Source organism: Erpetoichthys calabaricus, chromosome 11, assembly GCF_900747795.2.
Source record: "Erpetoichthys calabaricus chromosome 11, fErpCal1.3, whole genome shotgun sequence".
Classification (NCBI taxonomy): Eukaryota; Metazoa; Chordata; class Cladistia; order Polypteriformes; family Polypteridae; genus Erpetoichthys; species Erpetoichthys calabaricus.
Window position 1 is genome coordinate 68,166,983 of NC_041404.2, and position 18,961 is coordinate 68,185,943.

At 36.3% G+C, this 18,961-nt stretch overlaps 1 protein-coding gene across 1 annotated transcript in view; it reads right to left on the reverse strand.

Moving 5' to 3' along the window:
* abcd1 (ATP-binding cassette, sub-family D (ALD), member 1) overlaps nt 1-18,961 on the reverse strand; it is an 87,829-nt gene that overhangs the window by 47,957 nt on the left and 20,911 nt on the right. Inside the window, exon 2 of the mRNA XM_028813284.2 lies at nt 9,569-9,749. Coding sequence (XP_028669117.1) covers nt 9,569-9,749 — 181 coding nt within the window. The remainder of the gene's footprint in view (nt 1-9,568; nt 9,750-18,961) is intronic.

The window sequence follows — 18,961 nt, forward strand, 5'->3', positions numbered from 1 at the left end:
TGTCACTTTCAAGTGTAACGAAATGGCCAAATATTTTACACCTTTGGACAACCGCCAATGTCTCTTAAACATCTTAGATTCACAGGTGACAATTTGAGTAGTGGACATTTTGATGTTTATGAATGTTTAAACTCTCAAATGCTGGATGCGAAGTTAACAATGAAACCCATTTCAATTCAAACACCTCCAATTTCCAGTAAGGCTCTGCTTCGCAATGACAATTAATAAGTCTCAGGGCCAGACCCTACAAAAGGTTGGCATTGACTTGAGGCAAGATTGCTTTTCACATGGCCAACTATACGTTGCATGCTCAAGAGTCAGCTCAGCGCACAGCTTGGTCATATTACAACCGGAGGGCTGAACTGTCAAAGTGGTATACAAAGAGATCCTTAACAAATAATTATTGGTATATTTTCCTTCAGTTTAAAAAGGTTTACTTTTCTTCTTAATAAAAATTTTAAAGCAGTACTTTGCCGCTGCGAAGCGCGGGTATTTTGCTAGTAGTCACATAAATTTTAAATCACCAAAAACACAAAACCAAGACAATATGTGTTGTATCCTTACACAGTGGCAGACTTTTAAAGGCTAGGAATTTTACCCAGAATAATGGTTAAATTATATAATGCACATGTATTATGATTTTGGTAATTACAGGAATGGAAAGACTGAAAAAAAATTATGATTATTTGCATCAGCTGATTTCTTATTCTTTTAAATCAGAAACATTTAAATCAGAAACTTTGGAAAATAAAAATGGATGGAGGAAAACTAAAGGTAGTCATAAAAAACAGATGGAGAAATAATAGATGCATTAAAAGGGTTAGTATTTCTGTGAACCTTTGCAAAATGATCTTTAAAAAGGTGATGGAATGGAAAAAAAACAGTCTTAGTCTTCTAAAAGCTAAAGCAGCATCATCATGTCCAGCAATTAAACAGACCTCTAGGTTCACAAGGCCTGATAAAGAAAATGAATTATTATTTTTATTAGTGTTGACACACTTAGAGAATTTAGCTGGATTAGAAGCTGAATCTTTAGCTTTTTACAATAGAAATTAGATTTACTTTTGCTGACAGCAAATTAACCTTTATTTCTAAGCTTTTTTTCCTTTAACTGGTATATGACTGTGTATGGTTTTTATCCTTAGCTTCTAAAAAGTAGCATGTATATCCACAACCGAATGAAAAATATTAGTAAAATAATTTAGTACTAACTTTAGTATTTTTTTTTTTTTAAAGCTATTCAGAGGCGGACTTGTGTTTCAGATCATTGTGCTTACTCAGTTTTGTGTTCGAGCTTTAGTTATTCATGACCGGGCACTATCCTTCAGTACTTTCTGGTAGACGCTGATTTCGTGCTTCTCTCAATAATGGCACTCTAGCACCACCATGTTTGAATGTGGGCATGATCTTCTTATTATGGAAGGTTGTGTTGCCTTTACACCAGATGCAACAGGACCCATGTCTTCCAAAAAGCTTCACTTTTGACAGAACAAAGTTTTCTGGCTAATCAAGGGGTTTTTCTGGCAAATGTTTCTTGAGCATTTATGATGCTCTTATTTAGCAGTGGTTTCTGCTTTACAACTCCCTCATGGATACTATTCTTGCCTTGTGTCTTTCAAATGGTAGAATCACTAACACTGACATTAACTGAGTTGAGAGCCACCTGCAGTTCCTTAGATGTTCATTTTGGTTCCTCTATGACATCCCGAATGAGTTTTCTATGAACTTTTGGAGTAATTTTGCTAGGCCTGCAATTACTGGGCAAATTTACCACTGTTCCAATTTTTTCCATTTGGAGTTGATGGCTGTCAAAGTGGTCCACTGGATTACCAGGGCTTTAGAAATTGCTTTGAAACCTTTTGCCAGTCTTCTAGAACATCTTTTGATTGAGGCATGGTGTGCTACTTGTTTAGCCAAATTTACATTGCTACATTTCTATTTAAGTGATGTTTAGAGAAGGTAACAATCAGCCTTGGTCATGTATAATCTAATTTAACCCACTATCATTTAAGTTTGGTTCACTGCCTGACTGAGTAGACTAAGGGACCAGTTTGTTCTCCATGTGGAGTTTGCACATTCTTCCTATGCCTGTATAGTACTTGAGGATGCTCCAGTTTTCCTTTCACATCCCAAAGGATGGTAATTAGCAGTTCCAAACTGGTCCTGTGCGTGTGCATAAGTAGGCTGATACCCTGTCCAGAGCTGTCCCCTTATTTCACCCAGTGTTGCTATGGACAAGCTTTGGCCCCTGTGTCCCAGAATTGAATTATGACACTGTATAATTTACAAAACTTATAAACTGAGATCAGCTTTGTTGTTTGATACTGTTCTGTAGTCTGAAACAGTATCAGCAGGGGACTGGCTTGTGGCTCTACTGTTTGCATCCATCCACCACCTGTGCCTATGTTGGAGGATTGATATTTTTTTGGGGTCATTGCAAGTAATTTCTGTGTGCATCCCCCTGATGAAGGTTGTGGTGCTATAGAACAGAATCTTCAAATTAAATGGCCTGCATTTTACACTGACTCTTTATCACTTGAAAGGGAGACCATGAATCAACAGTTTGAAGGACTGTAACTTCATCTGAACCCAACAGCAGCAACTATATCTATCTCAAGGATTTGCACCTTTAAATCCTTATCTCCTGGATCAAGCACGTTTTGTGCATTACATAGTATGTTTAGCATTGTTTCTTCTACAGATTGTACAGAGATATTTACATGAAAAAGTGTGTAATTTATAGATGATAGGAAAGATACTCATATTAGAGAGGTAAATAAGAAGACTGACAGCTAATACTAAAAAAATTGTAAACGCATACCAGCCAAGTTTGTTTAGATTAATCTCCCATTACTGATTCCCTCATCAGCAACCCAAGTAGTCAGTGAGTGGTTAAATACAGCAGCACCGCCAATTCAATCACATGGGTCATAATCAAAAGGAGTCCTGTGTTCCCAAAAATGAAACCCCCTCCAAGTCACCAATGTAAACTCAGAATAGATATTTCTCACTCATCTGTTTAGAATGAAAATAAAATATAATTGAGCAATCCATAGTTTTTAATGATAAAACTCCCAACTGTGAATGCCGGGGTTTCTAACATCAAAAACAAATTCACTGAACTTGCCAATGATGAAGTAGTTACTTAGCTATTGCATGTTGGTCCTAATGACATTTGTTTTTAGCAATTAGAGGAATTAAAAGGTGCTTCTTATCTACATGTACACAAGTCAAAAGAAAACGTCAGAATTTAGTTTTGTTTGGTACCTCAGCTAGATTATTAAATGTGACGTATTTATAGTAGCCTGTTCCTTTTTTACTTATGCTCACACACCTTTACTTCATGTAAAGCAATCACCAATGAAAGTAACTTGCATATATTGGAGAAAAATTGGAATCCACCATAGTAGAGAGAACCACATGTTTTATCGCAAAATATGGGCACAAAAGTGGCTACATATTTATCTGTAGCACTATCCATGTCAGCTGTACACCCAGGCTATTATCCCATATTATTTTTAACTTATACCCACTGTCACTAAGTTGAGACCTCTCAGAAATTTAATTCTGCTAAGTTTCAACAACTACTCAAAATAAAAATTTCAACCACCATATAAAGACCAAAATTCAACATCAAGTATAGGATCTTCTAGTAGGCATGTATAAATAAACTGTTATATAATAAAAACTCAGATATAAAAAAAGCTCCTTTATATTAACATAGTCTAAAAAGTGTTCTCTATTAAATATCCATTCTTTATGAAATAAAGCAATTTTGTTAATGACATATTTAGCTCAAAGTCTTATATCTGTGTCCATACTGATACTTTACTTATATACTGTATAGGGGTAAGTCCTTTAGCTGTGCCTTTCCCATTTGGTTTTGCATATCATCATAAATCATACAATGTAGGCTGTGAAACTGGACTTGAACTGATTTTTAAAGATGTACTTTGAATATTAGCAAAAAGTCTAGACAGCATTACATCCTTTGCCATCTAAATTTCAGACATTTAACCTGAATTTATCATAGCTATATTAGCAACTTTCAGACCTGGCGCTTATTTTATAGTCTTCATTCTATCTTTAGCTATCTCCTATTTGAATTAGATTATGACGAAGTAATTTTATTGGGCAACTTTAATAGTCACATGGATGTGGAATCTGACCTCTCAGTAAAGTTTTATATTGAATTTATGAAGTTTCACCAAATTATAAAAGGCATAATCAAATTACAAATACTTATGATTAGACTTTAATAAAATCTTTTGAAATCATGATTTGTCCTTGATTTACTTTTGAATGTTTAATGTATAAACGAACTTGAGACTTTTAAATAGAAATTAACTTATTGACATCATAATTATCTCACACTTAAAAACTGATCAGATAAATGAGCTATCAAACAATTTCTACTCATATGAAAAGGGCATTAGATGAAGCTGCTCCTCTCAAAACCAAGGTAATTAAAGTAAACAATTTTTCACCTTGGTTTAATGACGACACACACCTTCTCCAATTGGAAATCCATACTTTAGAAATGTTAATAAATGAAAATATGAATAACTCCTCAAGATTATTCATAAAATGTCTAACTTGATAAATAAGAAATTTGGAATAACTGACATAATTTCACTTAATATTAGTGGCAATAACTTTATGAATTAATTTAAAAGTAAACTAGATAACATAAAACCAAATCTATTAGAAGTGTATCATTTCTTATCTCACCTTGTACTTACCACCTTTATACGTTTAAAATAAAGGCAGTACAGGAGAATTTAAATTTCATTTCCAAATTGAAAACTACTGTATGTCCTTTCGATATAACTCAAATTAGGTTGTTCAGAAATTCACTTGCAGTAGATGCACTACAAAGAGTAAACAGGAACAACACTATAAATAATTACTGAATGGCATAGTCTCCGATTCCTTCAAGACAACCAATTTTATACCTCCATTAAAGAAATAAGAAAAGACTACAATATTGTTAATAATTACAGATACAATTTTGAGAAAACTGTGAACATATAACTATACAATTTTTATACAATTTTATAAGTTTTCAATCTAGCTTTCATTGCAGTACAGAAACTACTTTAACATGTGTGATAAATAATACTAATCCTATCTAATACAGGAAATGCTACCATTATTATTCTTTTAACAGTTGCATTTGACAATACTGATCACAGCATTCTGAATTTCCCCCATGGGATTAATAAAGTTTATCTAATCCAATAAGTTAGTTGTCTTAACAATTTGAAAACACAATATTAAATTTGATGCATATACCAATAAGACTTAAAGAGTTATTTATCAATAAAACCCAATACTACTTCACAAACTTACAAATTAAATGTTGTATTACATTAACAGAGTGGATTTATGATTGGTGTTTCAAAAAACAGAATAAATGCAGTGCCTATGAAAAGAATTCACTGCCTTTGCAGGTTTTCATATTTTATTATTATACAACACAGAATCACAGGGGATTTAATTTGGCTTTGTAGCCATTGATCAACAGAAAAGACTATTTAATGTTAAAGTGAAAACGGCTTTCAAAAAGAGATCTAAATTAATTACAAATATAAACCATTAATGTCAAAGTGAAAACAGATTTCAAAAAGAGATTTAAATTAATTACAAATATAAACCATAAAAAAAAAAAAACTAAGTATTCACCCCGTTCACATTTGCATTTTGTTGATGCACTGTTGGTAGTAATAACAATTTTGAGTCTTTGTGCACAGGTCCCTATCAGTTTAGCACATCTGGACATGGCAATTTTTTCCATATTCTTCTTTGAAACCATATCATTTAGTCGGAAGACCAAAAACCACAAATTTGGTCTCATCAGATCACTGAACCTTGTTCCAGCTGATTTCAGAGTGTGCCTTGTGCCTTCCAACCTCTAGCTGAGAGGTCATGTGCATTTTTTTTTTTTTTTTTTAATCAGTAGCTTTCTCCTTGCCACTCTCCTATAAAACTGCAACTGGTAAAGACCCCCAGAACAGTTGCTTTACACACAAGTCTCTCCAAATCTCAGCTACTATAGCTTGTAACCCCTTCAGAACTATTGCATCACAGGTCTCTTGGTGGTTTCCCTGACTAGTTGTCTTCTTGCATGATCACTATTTTGCGGACGGCCAGCTCTAGGCAGATTTACAGCTATGCCATACTCTTTTCATTTCTTAAAGATTTGTTTAACTGGACTCAGAGCGATATTCAGTGAATGGATATTTTCTTGTATCCATCCAACGACTTGTGCTTTTCAATCACCTTTCTATTGAGTTGCTTTGAACTGTTCTTTTGTCTTCATTATGTAGGCTAAGACACAATACTGACTCACCACAAATCAGACATTCCAAGTACAGGTGCATTTACACTTCAACTAAAACTTCTTGACTACAGACAGGTGATCTCCATTTAACTTATTATATGACTTCTATAACCAACTGGTTGCACCAGTGATGGTTTAGGTGTGTCATATTAAAGGGATGAATACTTGTGTGATTAATTATTTTTTGTTTTATATTTGTAACTAATTTATATCACTTTGAAGAGATCTGTTTTCACTTTCACATTAAAAAGAGTCTTTTCCTGTTGACTAGTGTCAAAAAAGTCACTCTATATCTATGTATATATGAATATATATAAGGAGATTCACTCGAAAGAGGCCCTGAATATTCTGTAATAACTCTCACTAGGATGAAGCAATCTGAACGAAACAATGTGCAACGTGCTCCTCAGTATATTGGGCTTCGAACAAACTGGGATAAGCCAATGCATTAGAGCGACGAAGTAGGCACCCGAGAACCGTCGCAACATTTAACCTACATTTGCAACTTCTGGGTGCATTCCACCCATACCCCTTCACTCAGTCACTCAACATCTCATTAGGATGGTAGTGTACTGTATTGGGCAATGCGTCTTCATGATGCAAACCTATTGGGTCACCAATTCGTTTAAGCAATGTCAGAATCAACTGGACAATCGTGAGTTAATGGAGGGTTACTTCCAGCAAGATAGAGCAACATGTCACACATCAGCAAGGAGCATGGCAGAACTTGAGTCCTTCTTTGGCAACAGGGTATTTTCAAATGGGCTTTGATAACTATGGTCGTCAGATGTGACACCACCAGACTTCTTCCTTTGGGGTATGCTCAAAGCAAACTTCTATCAGAACAAGCCTCATACTGTGGAAGATTTGAAGCTAAACATCCACCATGAATTTTGAATGAATCTCCCTATATATATATATATATATATATATATATATATATATATAGGTGTATCTTTTTTTCCGATACTGCACAATGTTTCTCTTTTTATGTTGCTATATTATATTTTGTGTTTTTCATATTTTAATTATTATTAAGCACACTAGACTCATATCTGGAACTGTGATGAAAAGGATAAATTAAATTGAAATGAATACTAAACTGTTACATTGTAATGATCAGTAAAAAATATCTGACAGGTATTCTCCTTAGTGCAATCAGTATGACTTTTTTTTACAACCCTTACCCTACTGACACATGCTTGCTTAAAGTGATTTAAATAAATACAACTATAAAAAGTAAGTATATGCTGTGAATGGTTGAGCAGTATTAATCACAAAAACACTAAAAATGCTGCAATTCCATGATAAGCAATAGCAATAACAAAGCAAAAAATACAGAAAATCAGCACATGAAACAGTCATTAATAAAACAACTGTTAGCAAATGATGTCCTTGGCTTCAAATAAAACAGTTGACAAATGACATAAATATGGTGTTGGAGAACAGCCCTGCCATCCTAAAATAAATAAACAAGTTGATTTGTACCCGACTACTGTCCTTGAATTATATTACACAATGAAAGCAAGACCCTTTTGAAAGATGTGATATTAACTGGATATCCAACTTCTCCTAGCATCCTCTCCAACAACAAATGTTGAGAACCTATGCTTTGGTACATGTCACTGGAAAAACAGCTCTTTATAATCAAAACTGACAAACTGCTTTATTAACAGCATCACAGTATTCCACAGAGGTTTGTTTTACAGCACATGCCACAGTTTTTTTTTTTTTTTTAATTTTGACCTCTCTTTCTAGTACAACCAGAAAAAAGTACATTCCAATACTGTCTTCATTCTCCAGATCAGGGTTCTCAAAGTTGGTCTTGGGGGCCCACTGTGGCTTCAGGTTTTTGCTTCAACCAGATTTATAATCAGTGACAACTGACAACACTGATCTCAATTAATTAGCTGATATTTTTTATCTTCTATTATTCTACATTAAGAAAGCATAGAGGCATGATTTTTACATTTAAATATTACATTTTAATATATATATATATATATATATATATATATATATATATATATATATATATATATATATATATATATATATATATATATATTTATATATATATATTTTTTTTTTTACTAAACTTAGTTTTCTAATTTCTATATTGTTCCCAAACACAGAATCTTGGAAATAAAAGTTCACTTAATTAGCACAGGAGTCCAATTAAAAACAGGAACTGGTTGGAACAAAAACCTGCAGCCACAGGGGGTCCCCAGGACCGACTTTGAGAACCCCTTTTCTAGATCAACTACACTGGGCGCACAAGTTTAAGGTGCAGGTGGTATTCTACAATTTGCCAGCAGACCTTTAAATGCTTATATTATGTTCTTTGTTTAAAAGTTACATGCATATTGAGCAAACACAGAAGAAATATTTTGACAAAAATAGGCAGGCATTTATGTGACACTGTAGGAACAGTGCAAACTAGAAGTACTTTTACTTGTTAGCTTGCAAACTTAAAGTTTAGCTTTGCCCAGCTGAAGGTCACTGCAATGTGAAGAATGAATCTGGCCATGTTAAAATTTAGTTCCATAACCTCATATCAAAAATACATATTCTTTACATGTATGCTTTGACAATAAATATTCAGCATCACATAATATTTCCTTTTATAGATGATTAATTAAAATGAAACATTCATCTGAACCAAGAATCAAACTGTGTTTGACAGATTTGCTTGCTTAATAACATTATCTCTGTGTGACAAAATTGTATGAAATACTTTGTTCTTTAAACACACAGTTCCCAAAATATTTAACTCGTATCTGAATACACTTTTTTACATCAGAAGTTTATTTCTGTAAATACAAAGTATTTCTTACACATAAATTTTGAAACAGAACAAGTTAAAAAAACTTTTTAGCTGCATAACAAAATTAGTGAAAGCTCACTGCATGAAAACTTTATTACCAGATTTCAGTGACATGGTGTGCTAAGCAAATAATATAAAATAAAACAAGTGAATACTTAGACTATTTTGAGCAGCTTGCCTGGTAGCCCATCAAACAAAGCACATATTGATTAAGGTTTGTCTATTATAACAACATCCCTCAGGCTGTGTAAGCTTCTCATGTATGTCGTATCTGAAAGACTATTTTCTTGTGTGTTATTCAGATTAGTTTTTTCATTACAACAAGCCTGTGCTCATGAACAAGTGCTTCTAGCTAAACACTAGACAGCCTAATGAATTAGATACACCGATGTGCTTACCATACTCAGAATACCCAGTGGCAGTAATAATGGGTACAGCCACCATTACCAGTCCTGAAGCACTCCACAAGTACTTCATCAAGAACTGCTCCAGCATGACATACCACAGCCTCTTCAAAAGGATCAGGTTGATCTGTGAAGCTAACGCTTGGTAACAACGCTGCAACTGTGACATCTCAACCTAGTGAGAAAAGAAATAAGTAAATCTGTGTGACTGCTGATAATTCTAGATAATTTCACTGTCTTTTTATACAGTAATGGCACTAAGTACTTCCACAAGTGTTCAATAATAAAGCAATGATAAGCAAAATATATGAATAATACATTGTTTACATACAGAAACTCATAAGTTAAGCTAAACATATAGTTAAACTGGAAAATTTAAAATTTCAATTAACATAAATCATGAAAATACAAATCCTGTAACATTATGATTATTATGGCCTGATGACAGCAGAGAACAGAAAAGCAAAAGCTTCACTCAACAGGATTGAGAAAATATATCCTGGGTTGGGGTTGTCCGTGGTCAGTTTTAATAGACAAAGTCACACCTAGGCCCTTAGGCCCTTGCACACCCCTGGGCATTCCACAATATTATTTGCACATCCTGTCAGTCCAATAAGAAGATGAAATACTTTTTTGTTGGATTTCAAGGCTCTCAGTATCTCTGGTCACATGCAAGATACTGAAGAAAGAAATAGAATAAGCCTGTATCAGTTTATAATGACCATCACTCTCATATTTTATGCAAAAGACATACAGACAAGAAGTTTCAACATGAAAATCTAATTAACAGCAGTAATGAGGGAATGTTAGACTAAAGTAATGGGTCTTTAGCCTTAATTTAAATAGTGAAACACAAGCAGTCAGTTCATTGCATAACTTTGGCACCCTACAGCTAAAAGCTCAACTCCACCCCCATGCTGTTCTAGTAATTCTTGTTCTTGTATTCTTTAATAGCCAACCTTGAGATCCTAATATAAACTCTGGTATATGTATTAATATGTTTGTGTAAGTAAGAAGGGTCTAGGCTATTTAAAGATTTATACTTAAGAAGAAGTTAAAATTTAATTTTAAATCAACCCTGAACTGAAATGGAAACTACATATAAGACATAAAAATTAAAGTTATGTGGTTGTACCTCTAGGAATTATCCTTGAAATGGCATTTTAAATTAACTGGAACAACGATTTGAACAGCCAGTGAACAATGTATTACAGTAAATAATTATACTAGGTAAACATTCATGGATTAACCTCATTGTATACTCCACACTTTGAAAACAACAGCAGGTTTTATATACTGTTGTAATTTGAAAGGTAAAAGACAGACTAGTGTCAAATTTAACACCTAAATTGCATGCTGACTCAGTAAAAATAATGTTTAGGTCTACTGAATGAGAAAGGCCAGGACTTTTTGTGGTCTATATTGTTCCCAGCAACTGATAACATTCTATTTTTATGTATTCAAAGTCAAACAGTTATCTCTCATCCAATCATTAACCTGTTGGCAAAAGTATCTACAGATACAACAGAAGAAATGTCATTAAGTCTGGAGAAAAGCTCTAGTTGAGCATCATATAAATATGAATGCAACTTAATAAAATGAGCTCCTTCCCAGTCTATCTTGGCGGTGATCTCATCAGACTTGCCTCTACTGTAAAAAATCTTGTTGTCATTTTTGATTCCTCCCTCTCTTATTTCGCCCACATAAATCACATTAAGAAACTTTCTTACTTTCACCTCCGTAACATATCCTGTGTTCGCTCCTTCCTCTCCTTCTCTAATGCTGAGAAACTTGTCCATGCTTTTATCACATCCCGTATCGATTATTGTAATTCCCTACTGGCAGCTGCCCCTTCTAATCTTCTATCACAGCTCCAGCTTATTCAAAACTCAGCTGCAAGAGTCCTTACTCGAACCAGCAGCAGCGAGCACATCACACCCATCCTGCTCCGTCTTCACTGGCTCCCTGTGTCTTACAGAATCGAATATAAAATCCTACTAATAACCTACAAAGCCTTAAATAACCTTGCGCCAAATTACATCAGTGACCTTCTTCATCACTATGTGCCTGCCCGCCCACTAAGGTCCTCTGATTCTGGCAATCTTGTTGTGCCCCTCACTAATCTACACTCCATGGGTGACAGGGCCTTCAGCTGTATAGCGCACAGACTCTGGAATGACCTACCGAAATTAGTCAGGTCAGCTGACTCCATGAATTCTTTTAAAAAAACAACTCAAAAGTCATCTGTTCAGGAAGGCTTTTAGCTCTACTTGAAGATATCAGATTACACAACTAACTACTGCAGGAGGAAGACGGATTATATAACTTTCTCACGACTTGGCAGCACCCCTTAACATTGCCGAAGTATTGCACATTTGCTGCATTCTGAAAGCCAATCAACATGTTGACAGGGGCAGTGACTGTGTCATTATTTTCAGGTATATCGAGTTCTTCCACAGTCTGAAACTGTCATTCTTTTTCCTCAGAGACACTGGACAGATGAGCATCTCCTCTGTTTGCACGGTCCAAAAAAAACATTTTTCTTCTACCTTTGCGTTCACACTGATTGCATTTTATTTCCATCTGAGTGCCCACTGGTTGTCAACACTTGCACAAACAGAAGTCCGCCCAATGACTTTAGACAAAATCAAATAATGGTTGAAAACTAACAATTGGTGCATTAGAAACTATGCCAGTCATTAACCATCTATTTAAATGTGAACAGTGAGCCCTAGCAGAAGAGCAATTGAATTTTTCATTAATTGTATTGCTCTTGGGATTCAAGGACAAGTAACAGATTTCATTACAAAAACTAAAGTTACAATTTTCTGTTCTAAAATTGTAATTCCTAGGACAGTATGCACAAGGAGAGATAGGATTTGACATTGCAATATAAAGCTTGTGAAATCACTTTGAAATCTGGGACTTTATCTTATCAATTTTCACATTAAAGACATTCATAAAATTTTTGCTGTTAATGTTTACAGGCATTTTGCATTACAGTTCAGATTTCCCATTTACAAAATTAAACAGTTCTAAAACAGTACAAGAGATGTGCATGTTGACTACGTTTTTGCTGGTTCTAATGTTGGTGACCAATGCTGTGTAACTGAAATCATAAATGAAAGGACCTACCACAGTATTCTCCAGTGGCATGCCATACTCTCTGGTGTAAAATGTACTGGGAAGTCCTTCGTGCTGCCAAAGAATAATGAAACTACATATACATCCTAGCACTGTCAAAACTATTTGGAGAAGAAGTAACATGAACCCATTAAGAAGAACCATAACCCCATTAAGCTGATCTGCAATATAATGGATAGGAAAGGTTAAGTTTAAGCAGCCAACAACTGTGGGAACTTATATAGCAGTTTTGGAATGGATGTCCAGAACAATACCTTCAGTCTTTAATTAATACAACATCCTGAGTTTGATCAGATGTAGGCACTATAAAAGGTGACCACTTGTCATATCAGATAGCAGCTTTTGTTCTTTTTGTCAATTTTGAATGATTATTTCTAATATCTTTTTTATTTCTATTGGTTTTAATGTGATGTTATACTGTAACTATGTTGTCTTTAAATATCCTGTTGTTACATGTTCTTTGTGGTGCCATCCTGATATCACCACTCCCTGGGCCCTCCTTAAGGTTATTTAAATTGACTGAAAAATGCATAGGAATGTGAATCATTGATCATTTATAGTGGCATTTTTTTGGTATTTTATTGTATTTTCTGTCTTGGACTTGCTAACTTTTTTCTGCTCTGTTTAAGGATTCTGGTGTTTGCATTTCATATTGGGACTTTGTTTGCTTAGACTGCCTTTTAGGCAACTCCTTTGTGTCTCTTTTTGCTTTTTGAACCTGTCTTCTTTTTTTTTTAATAAATCTGTCATTTTTAAAGATTGTTTGCCATTTAAATATAAGGTTGATGATCCTTTACCTTTATATTTAAGCTTATTTTTGAGGCTTTAATCCCTTTTGGGCCTGCAAAGCCTGAGGCAGGCCAGTGCAGGTGGATTTAAACTAATCAAGGTGAGGTTTCTTCCATACAGGCAAAGGAGGCATGGCCCAGACAGTGAAGTATTCATGAAGAATATGGAAGCTTCACACCATTTCTGCTCTGGTAGAAACTCCAGTCCTAACATTATTTTGAGGAGTCTAAGATTTAGCCTGTACATATACACTTAGGGCTGTATGAAGCATTAAAGGTCACATTGTCATTTCAAAACATCACCAATGTACCATATCATCACCTGTGCAGAGGAGCAGGGGGTCAGATGATGGAGAGATTGTTGAGGATGACAAATGATTAGCTGTTCTACCCATGTACCGCCAAAAGCTCGGGATGCACTATAGCAAGAAAGTATGAGCACTCGGACCCTGTGAATGGCGCAGCATCATAAATATACCTGCATTCTTCCCATTCAAACTTTGTGTGCAAAGTGCCGATTAGAACACCTCTTGTCAGCCAAAGGGCATTCCTCTCATTTGTAAAAGTTTTAATATATTAAACACCATTCTTCCTGTCTTAATGGGCTGAATTTACAGTAACTAGTTGCTTAATGGTATAGTTTCACAATTTTTATGAAAGGAAACAAATTCAATTTCGCACGAATTTCTCCCTCATCACTAACACTAAAAGTAAAGGGTTAAAAGTAACCTGGTCCTGGGTAGCATCCCAGGTCCATAGTCTTATGTTATGAGACCTGTTACATATGCCTACAAACAAATTAAAATGACTGATCAAAAAAGACAAAAGTCATCTTTATTTATCATGTTGTGCCGAAAACTAGCAATTCACAGCAGTCTGTGTAAGGAATAACTTGGTCAGTCCTCTATCACTAGTGCATATGCCGCTATCATTAGTGCATATGCCCCGCAAGTTGGGTGTGCAATGGATGAGAAAGAAGATTTTTGGAGTGAGTTGGATGGAGTGATGAACAGTGTACCCAATGGACAGAAAGTGGTGATTGAAGCGGATTTCAATGGACATGTTGGTGAAGGGAACAGAGGAGACGAGGAGGTGATGGGTAGGTATGGTGTCAAGGAGTGGAATGAAGAAGGTCAGAGGATAGTGGATTTCGCCAAAAGGATGGACATGGCTGTGGTGAATATGTATTTTAAGAAGAGGGAGGAACATAGGGTTATATGCAAGAGTGGAGAAAGATGCACACAGGTAGATTACTTCCTATGCAGAAGAGTCAATCTGAAGGATATTGAAGACTGCAAAGTGGTGGCAGGGGAAAGTATAGTTAAGCATAGAATGGTGGTCTGTAGGATGACATTGGAGATCAAGAAGAGGTAGAGAGTGAGGGCAGAGCCAAGGATGAAATGGTGGAAGTTGAAAAAAGGAAGACTGCAAGGTTGAGTTTAGGGAGAAGGTGAGACAGGCACTGGGTGGTAGTGAAGAATTACCAGGCAGTTGGGAAACTACAGCAGATGTAGTAAGGGTGACAGCAAGAAGGGTGCTTGGCGTGACATCTGGACAGAGGAAGGAGAGAAAGGAAACCTGGTGGTGGAATGGGGAAGTACAGGAGAGTATACAGAGGAAGAGGATGGCAAAGAAGAAGTGGGATAGTCAGAGAGATGCAGAAAGTAGACAAGAGTACAAGGAGATAAGGCGCAAGGTGAAGAGAGAGGTGGTGAAGGCTAAAGAAAAGGAATATGATGAGTTGTATGAGAGGTTGGACACTAAGGAGGGAGAAAAGGACCTGTACCGATTGGCTAGACAGAGGGACCGAACTGGGAAAGATGTGCAGCAGGTTAGGATAATAAAAGATAAAGATGGAAATGTGCTCACAAGCGAGGAGAGTGTGTTGAGCAGATGGATAGAGTACTTTGAGAGGCTGATGAATGAAGAGAACGAGAGAGAGAGAAGAGGTTAGATGATGTGAAGATAGTGAATCAGGAAGTGCAACGGATTAGCAAGGAGGAAGTAAGGACAACTATGAAGAGGATGAAGAATGGAAAAGACATTGGTCCAGATGACATACCTGTGGAAGCATGGAGGTGTTTAGGAGAGATGGCAGTGGAGTTTTTAACCAGATTGTGTAATGGAATCTTGGAAAGTGACAGGATGCCTGAGGAGTGGAGAAGAAGTGTACTGGTGCTGATATTTAAGAATAAGGGGGATGTGCAGGACTGTAGTAACTACAGGGGGATAAACTTGATGAGCCACAGCATGAAGTTATGGGAAAGAGTAGTGGAAGCTAGGTTAAGAAGTGAGGTGATGATCAGTGAGCAGCAGTATGGTTTCATGCCAAGAAAGAGCACCACAGATGCGATGTTTGCTTTGAGGGTGTTGATGGAGAAGTATAGAGAAGGCCAGAAGGAGTTGCATTGCGTCTTTGTGGACCTGGAGAAAGCATATGACAGGGTGCCTCGAGAGGAGTTGTGGTATTGTATGTGGAAATCGGGAGTGGCAGAGAAGTATGTAAGAGTTGTACAGGATATGTACGAGGGAAGTGTGACCGTGGTGAGGTCTGCAGTAGGAGTGACGGATGCATTCAAGGTGGAAGTAGGATTACATCAGGGATCGGCTCTGAGCCCTTTCTTATTTACAGTGGTGATGGACAGATTGACATAGAGGTGGGCGGTATGACCAAAATTCTATATCACGGTATTTTTCTAAATTCTGCCGGTTTCACGGTATTAGACGGCATTTTTTTCCCCATGCATGAGTGGATGTTGACGACATTTTCCACTGCAATTACTGCAGTAGACTGGCTAAGAATAACCTATTAGACTGTTATGAGAATTGTACATCGTACAAAAAGACATTTTAATGTGCACACAAGTATTAATCCAGGTTTGCATGGCCCCATAAAGTGATAGTTTTCAAGGGGGTGGCACTAAAGAGAAGGAATCACATTGCATGACAGATGCAGTCAAAATATAGAACCTTTAATTGAACAAATTTTGCAAAAGCTTAAACTATGATTTTGACAACATATTTTCAACCATCCAAAGAGGCATTTAGACTTAGTAAAATATCCAGAGGTGTTTGTCAAAAGTTGGATTGCACTAAACACGTCTTAGAAAAGGAATAAATAGTAAATATTTTTTGTAAACCAACTACACTTTCTGTTAATGTTAACAATCTCTGTCCACTGACACGTTAAAGTGACTTTTTAAACAATTTTACCATCATTAAACTGCATAATATTTAAACTAATAAATAATAACAATAAAATTCATACTTGCATACTTGATACTTGCACCATTACTTCAAGGCTTCAAGCCCAGGTGCATTACACAGTATTCACCAAATTAAAATAAAACAAAACAAGTGCAATCTTTGTAATGACATCTTACCAACTGTACCATCATTTAGGCAAACTGCATTAATATAGACCTTGCTTCAAGCTAAGATATATACATAAATAATAAAAACTGCAACTTGCATTTATAATGCTGTTTGTGGTATAGCCCTATGGAAGCGCATTAGGGCCACTGTGAAGAAAAAAAAATATGGACACGGAAGAAAAAAACAAACTATATGTCGAGAATAAATTCGACATGTTGACTATGTCAAGATTAAAGTCGACATTTCCACTTTATTCTCAGTTTATTTTATAATTAAAGTAGAATGTTGTAAACTAAACTTCATCCTAAAATCAATGTTTAATTTACTAGATTTTCTCAAACCCTGTCACAAGTTAATACAGCACATCAAATACTTTGTGTTAAGTGTTCCCCGACCCAGTCGTTAATCACTACGCTTCTTAAACTGACTTCCTCCGCACTAAGAGCAGGCGCCTGCAGCAATCACCGCACAGAATCCATTCACTTCATGATATTCCTGCTCTCTACCAAAACCACACGATAAACGTCTTTGTGAAATTAAAACTAGTTATTAACTTAGCCAATGGCGTGTTCAGAACTTTAAAAATATCTTCGTTATACATGTTTAATTATGCCATCCATTCAGAGTTGCGCCCATCTCTGAACGAGTCGATAGCACATCGCAGAATGAATACAAGTAAAACATACACTAGCAAGTACAAAAACAAGTACAACTTGGCTTGCAGTATTATCCAGTAGTATAGAAACAGTATTTACACATCTGACCTTTTAAAACTAAAGTATCTCCAGGTGACGGATGTGACTCCTTTTTTTCGGCAAAAGTTCTTCTGTTCATCACATGTTCAACTTTACTTTTAGTTCAGTTTTGGAATGCTCTCTGTCCATTTTCACCGCGCGGCATACCTATGCTACCGCCTACTATTTGGTGGTGTAGCAGTGAAAAAGAGCCCTAGTGCAACAAATCTGTGTTTAGCGGTGTAGCAGTGAAAAAGGTCCCCACTTAAACAGTTTCCTGCTGCGCCACGTTCCAAACGTCGTTTAGGCAATTTAAACCGGTGTTGCGGTATAAGAAAAATCCATATCATAAAAAAAAATTAAAAACGGTTTTCGGTATGAACCGGTACACCGCCCAGCACTAGATTGACAGACAAGATTAGACTGGAGTCCCCATGAACAATGTTTGCTGATGACATTGTGATCTGTAGCGATAGTAGGGAGCAGGTTGAGGAAACCCTGGAGAGGTGGAGATATGTTCTAGAGAGGAGAGGAATGAAGGTCAGTAGGAACAAGACAGAATACGTGTGTAAATGAGAGGGAAGTCAGTGGAATGGTGAGGATGCAAGGAGTAGAGTTGGCGAAGGTGAATGAGTTTAAATACTTGGGATCAACAGTACAGTGTAATGGTGATTGTGGAAGAGAGTGCAGGCAGGGTGGAATGAGTGGAGAAGAGTGTCAGGAGTGATTTGTGAGAGACGGATATCAGCAAGAGTGAAAGGGAAGGTCTACAGGACGGTAGTGAGACCAGCTATGTTATATGGGTTGGAGACGTGGCACTGACCAGAAAGCAGGAGACAGAGGAGGAGGTAGCAGAGTTAAAGATGCTATGATTTGCATTAGGTGTGACAAGGATGGATAGGATTAGAAATGAGTACATTAGAGGGTCAGCTCAAGTTGGACGGTTGGAACACAAAGTCAGAGAGGCGAGATTGCATTGGTTTAGACATGTGCAGAGGAGAGATACTGAGTATATTGGGAGAAGGATGCTAAGGTTAGAGCTGCTAGGCAAGAGAAAAAGAGGAAGGCCTAAGAGAAGGTTTATGGATGAGGTGAGAGAAGACATGCAGGTGATGGGTGTAAAAGAACAAGATGCAGAGGACAGAAAGATATGGAAGAAGATGATCCACTGTGGCGACCCCTAACGGGAGCAGCCGAAAGAAAAAGAAGAAGAAGACTAAACATGAAAAGAATACCAACTGAATGTCCACTGTCTTTCAATGACTCTAAAACTGATGCTGTAATCTTGTCCTATCCTACTTATCATTCTCGATTATCCTCCAAAATATAATGTAGGCGTGTGCGAT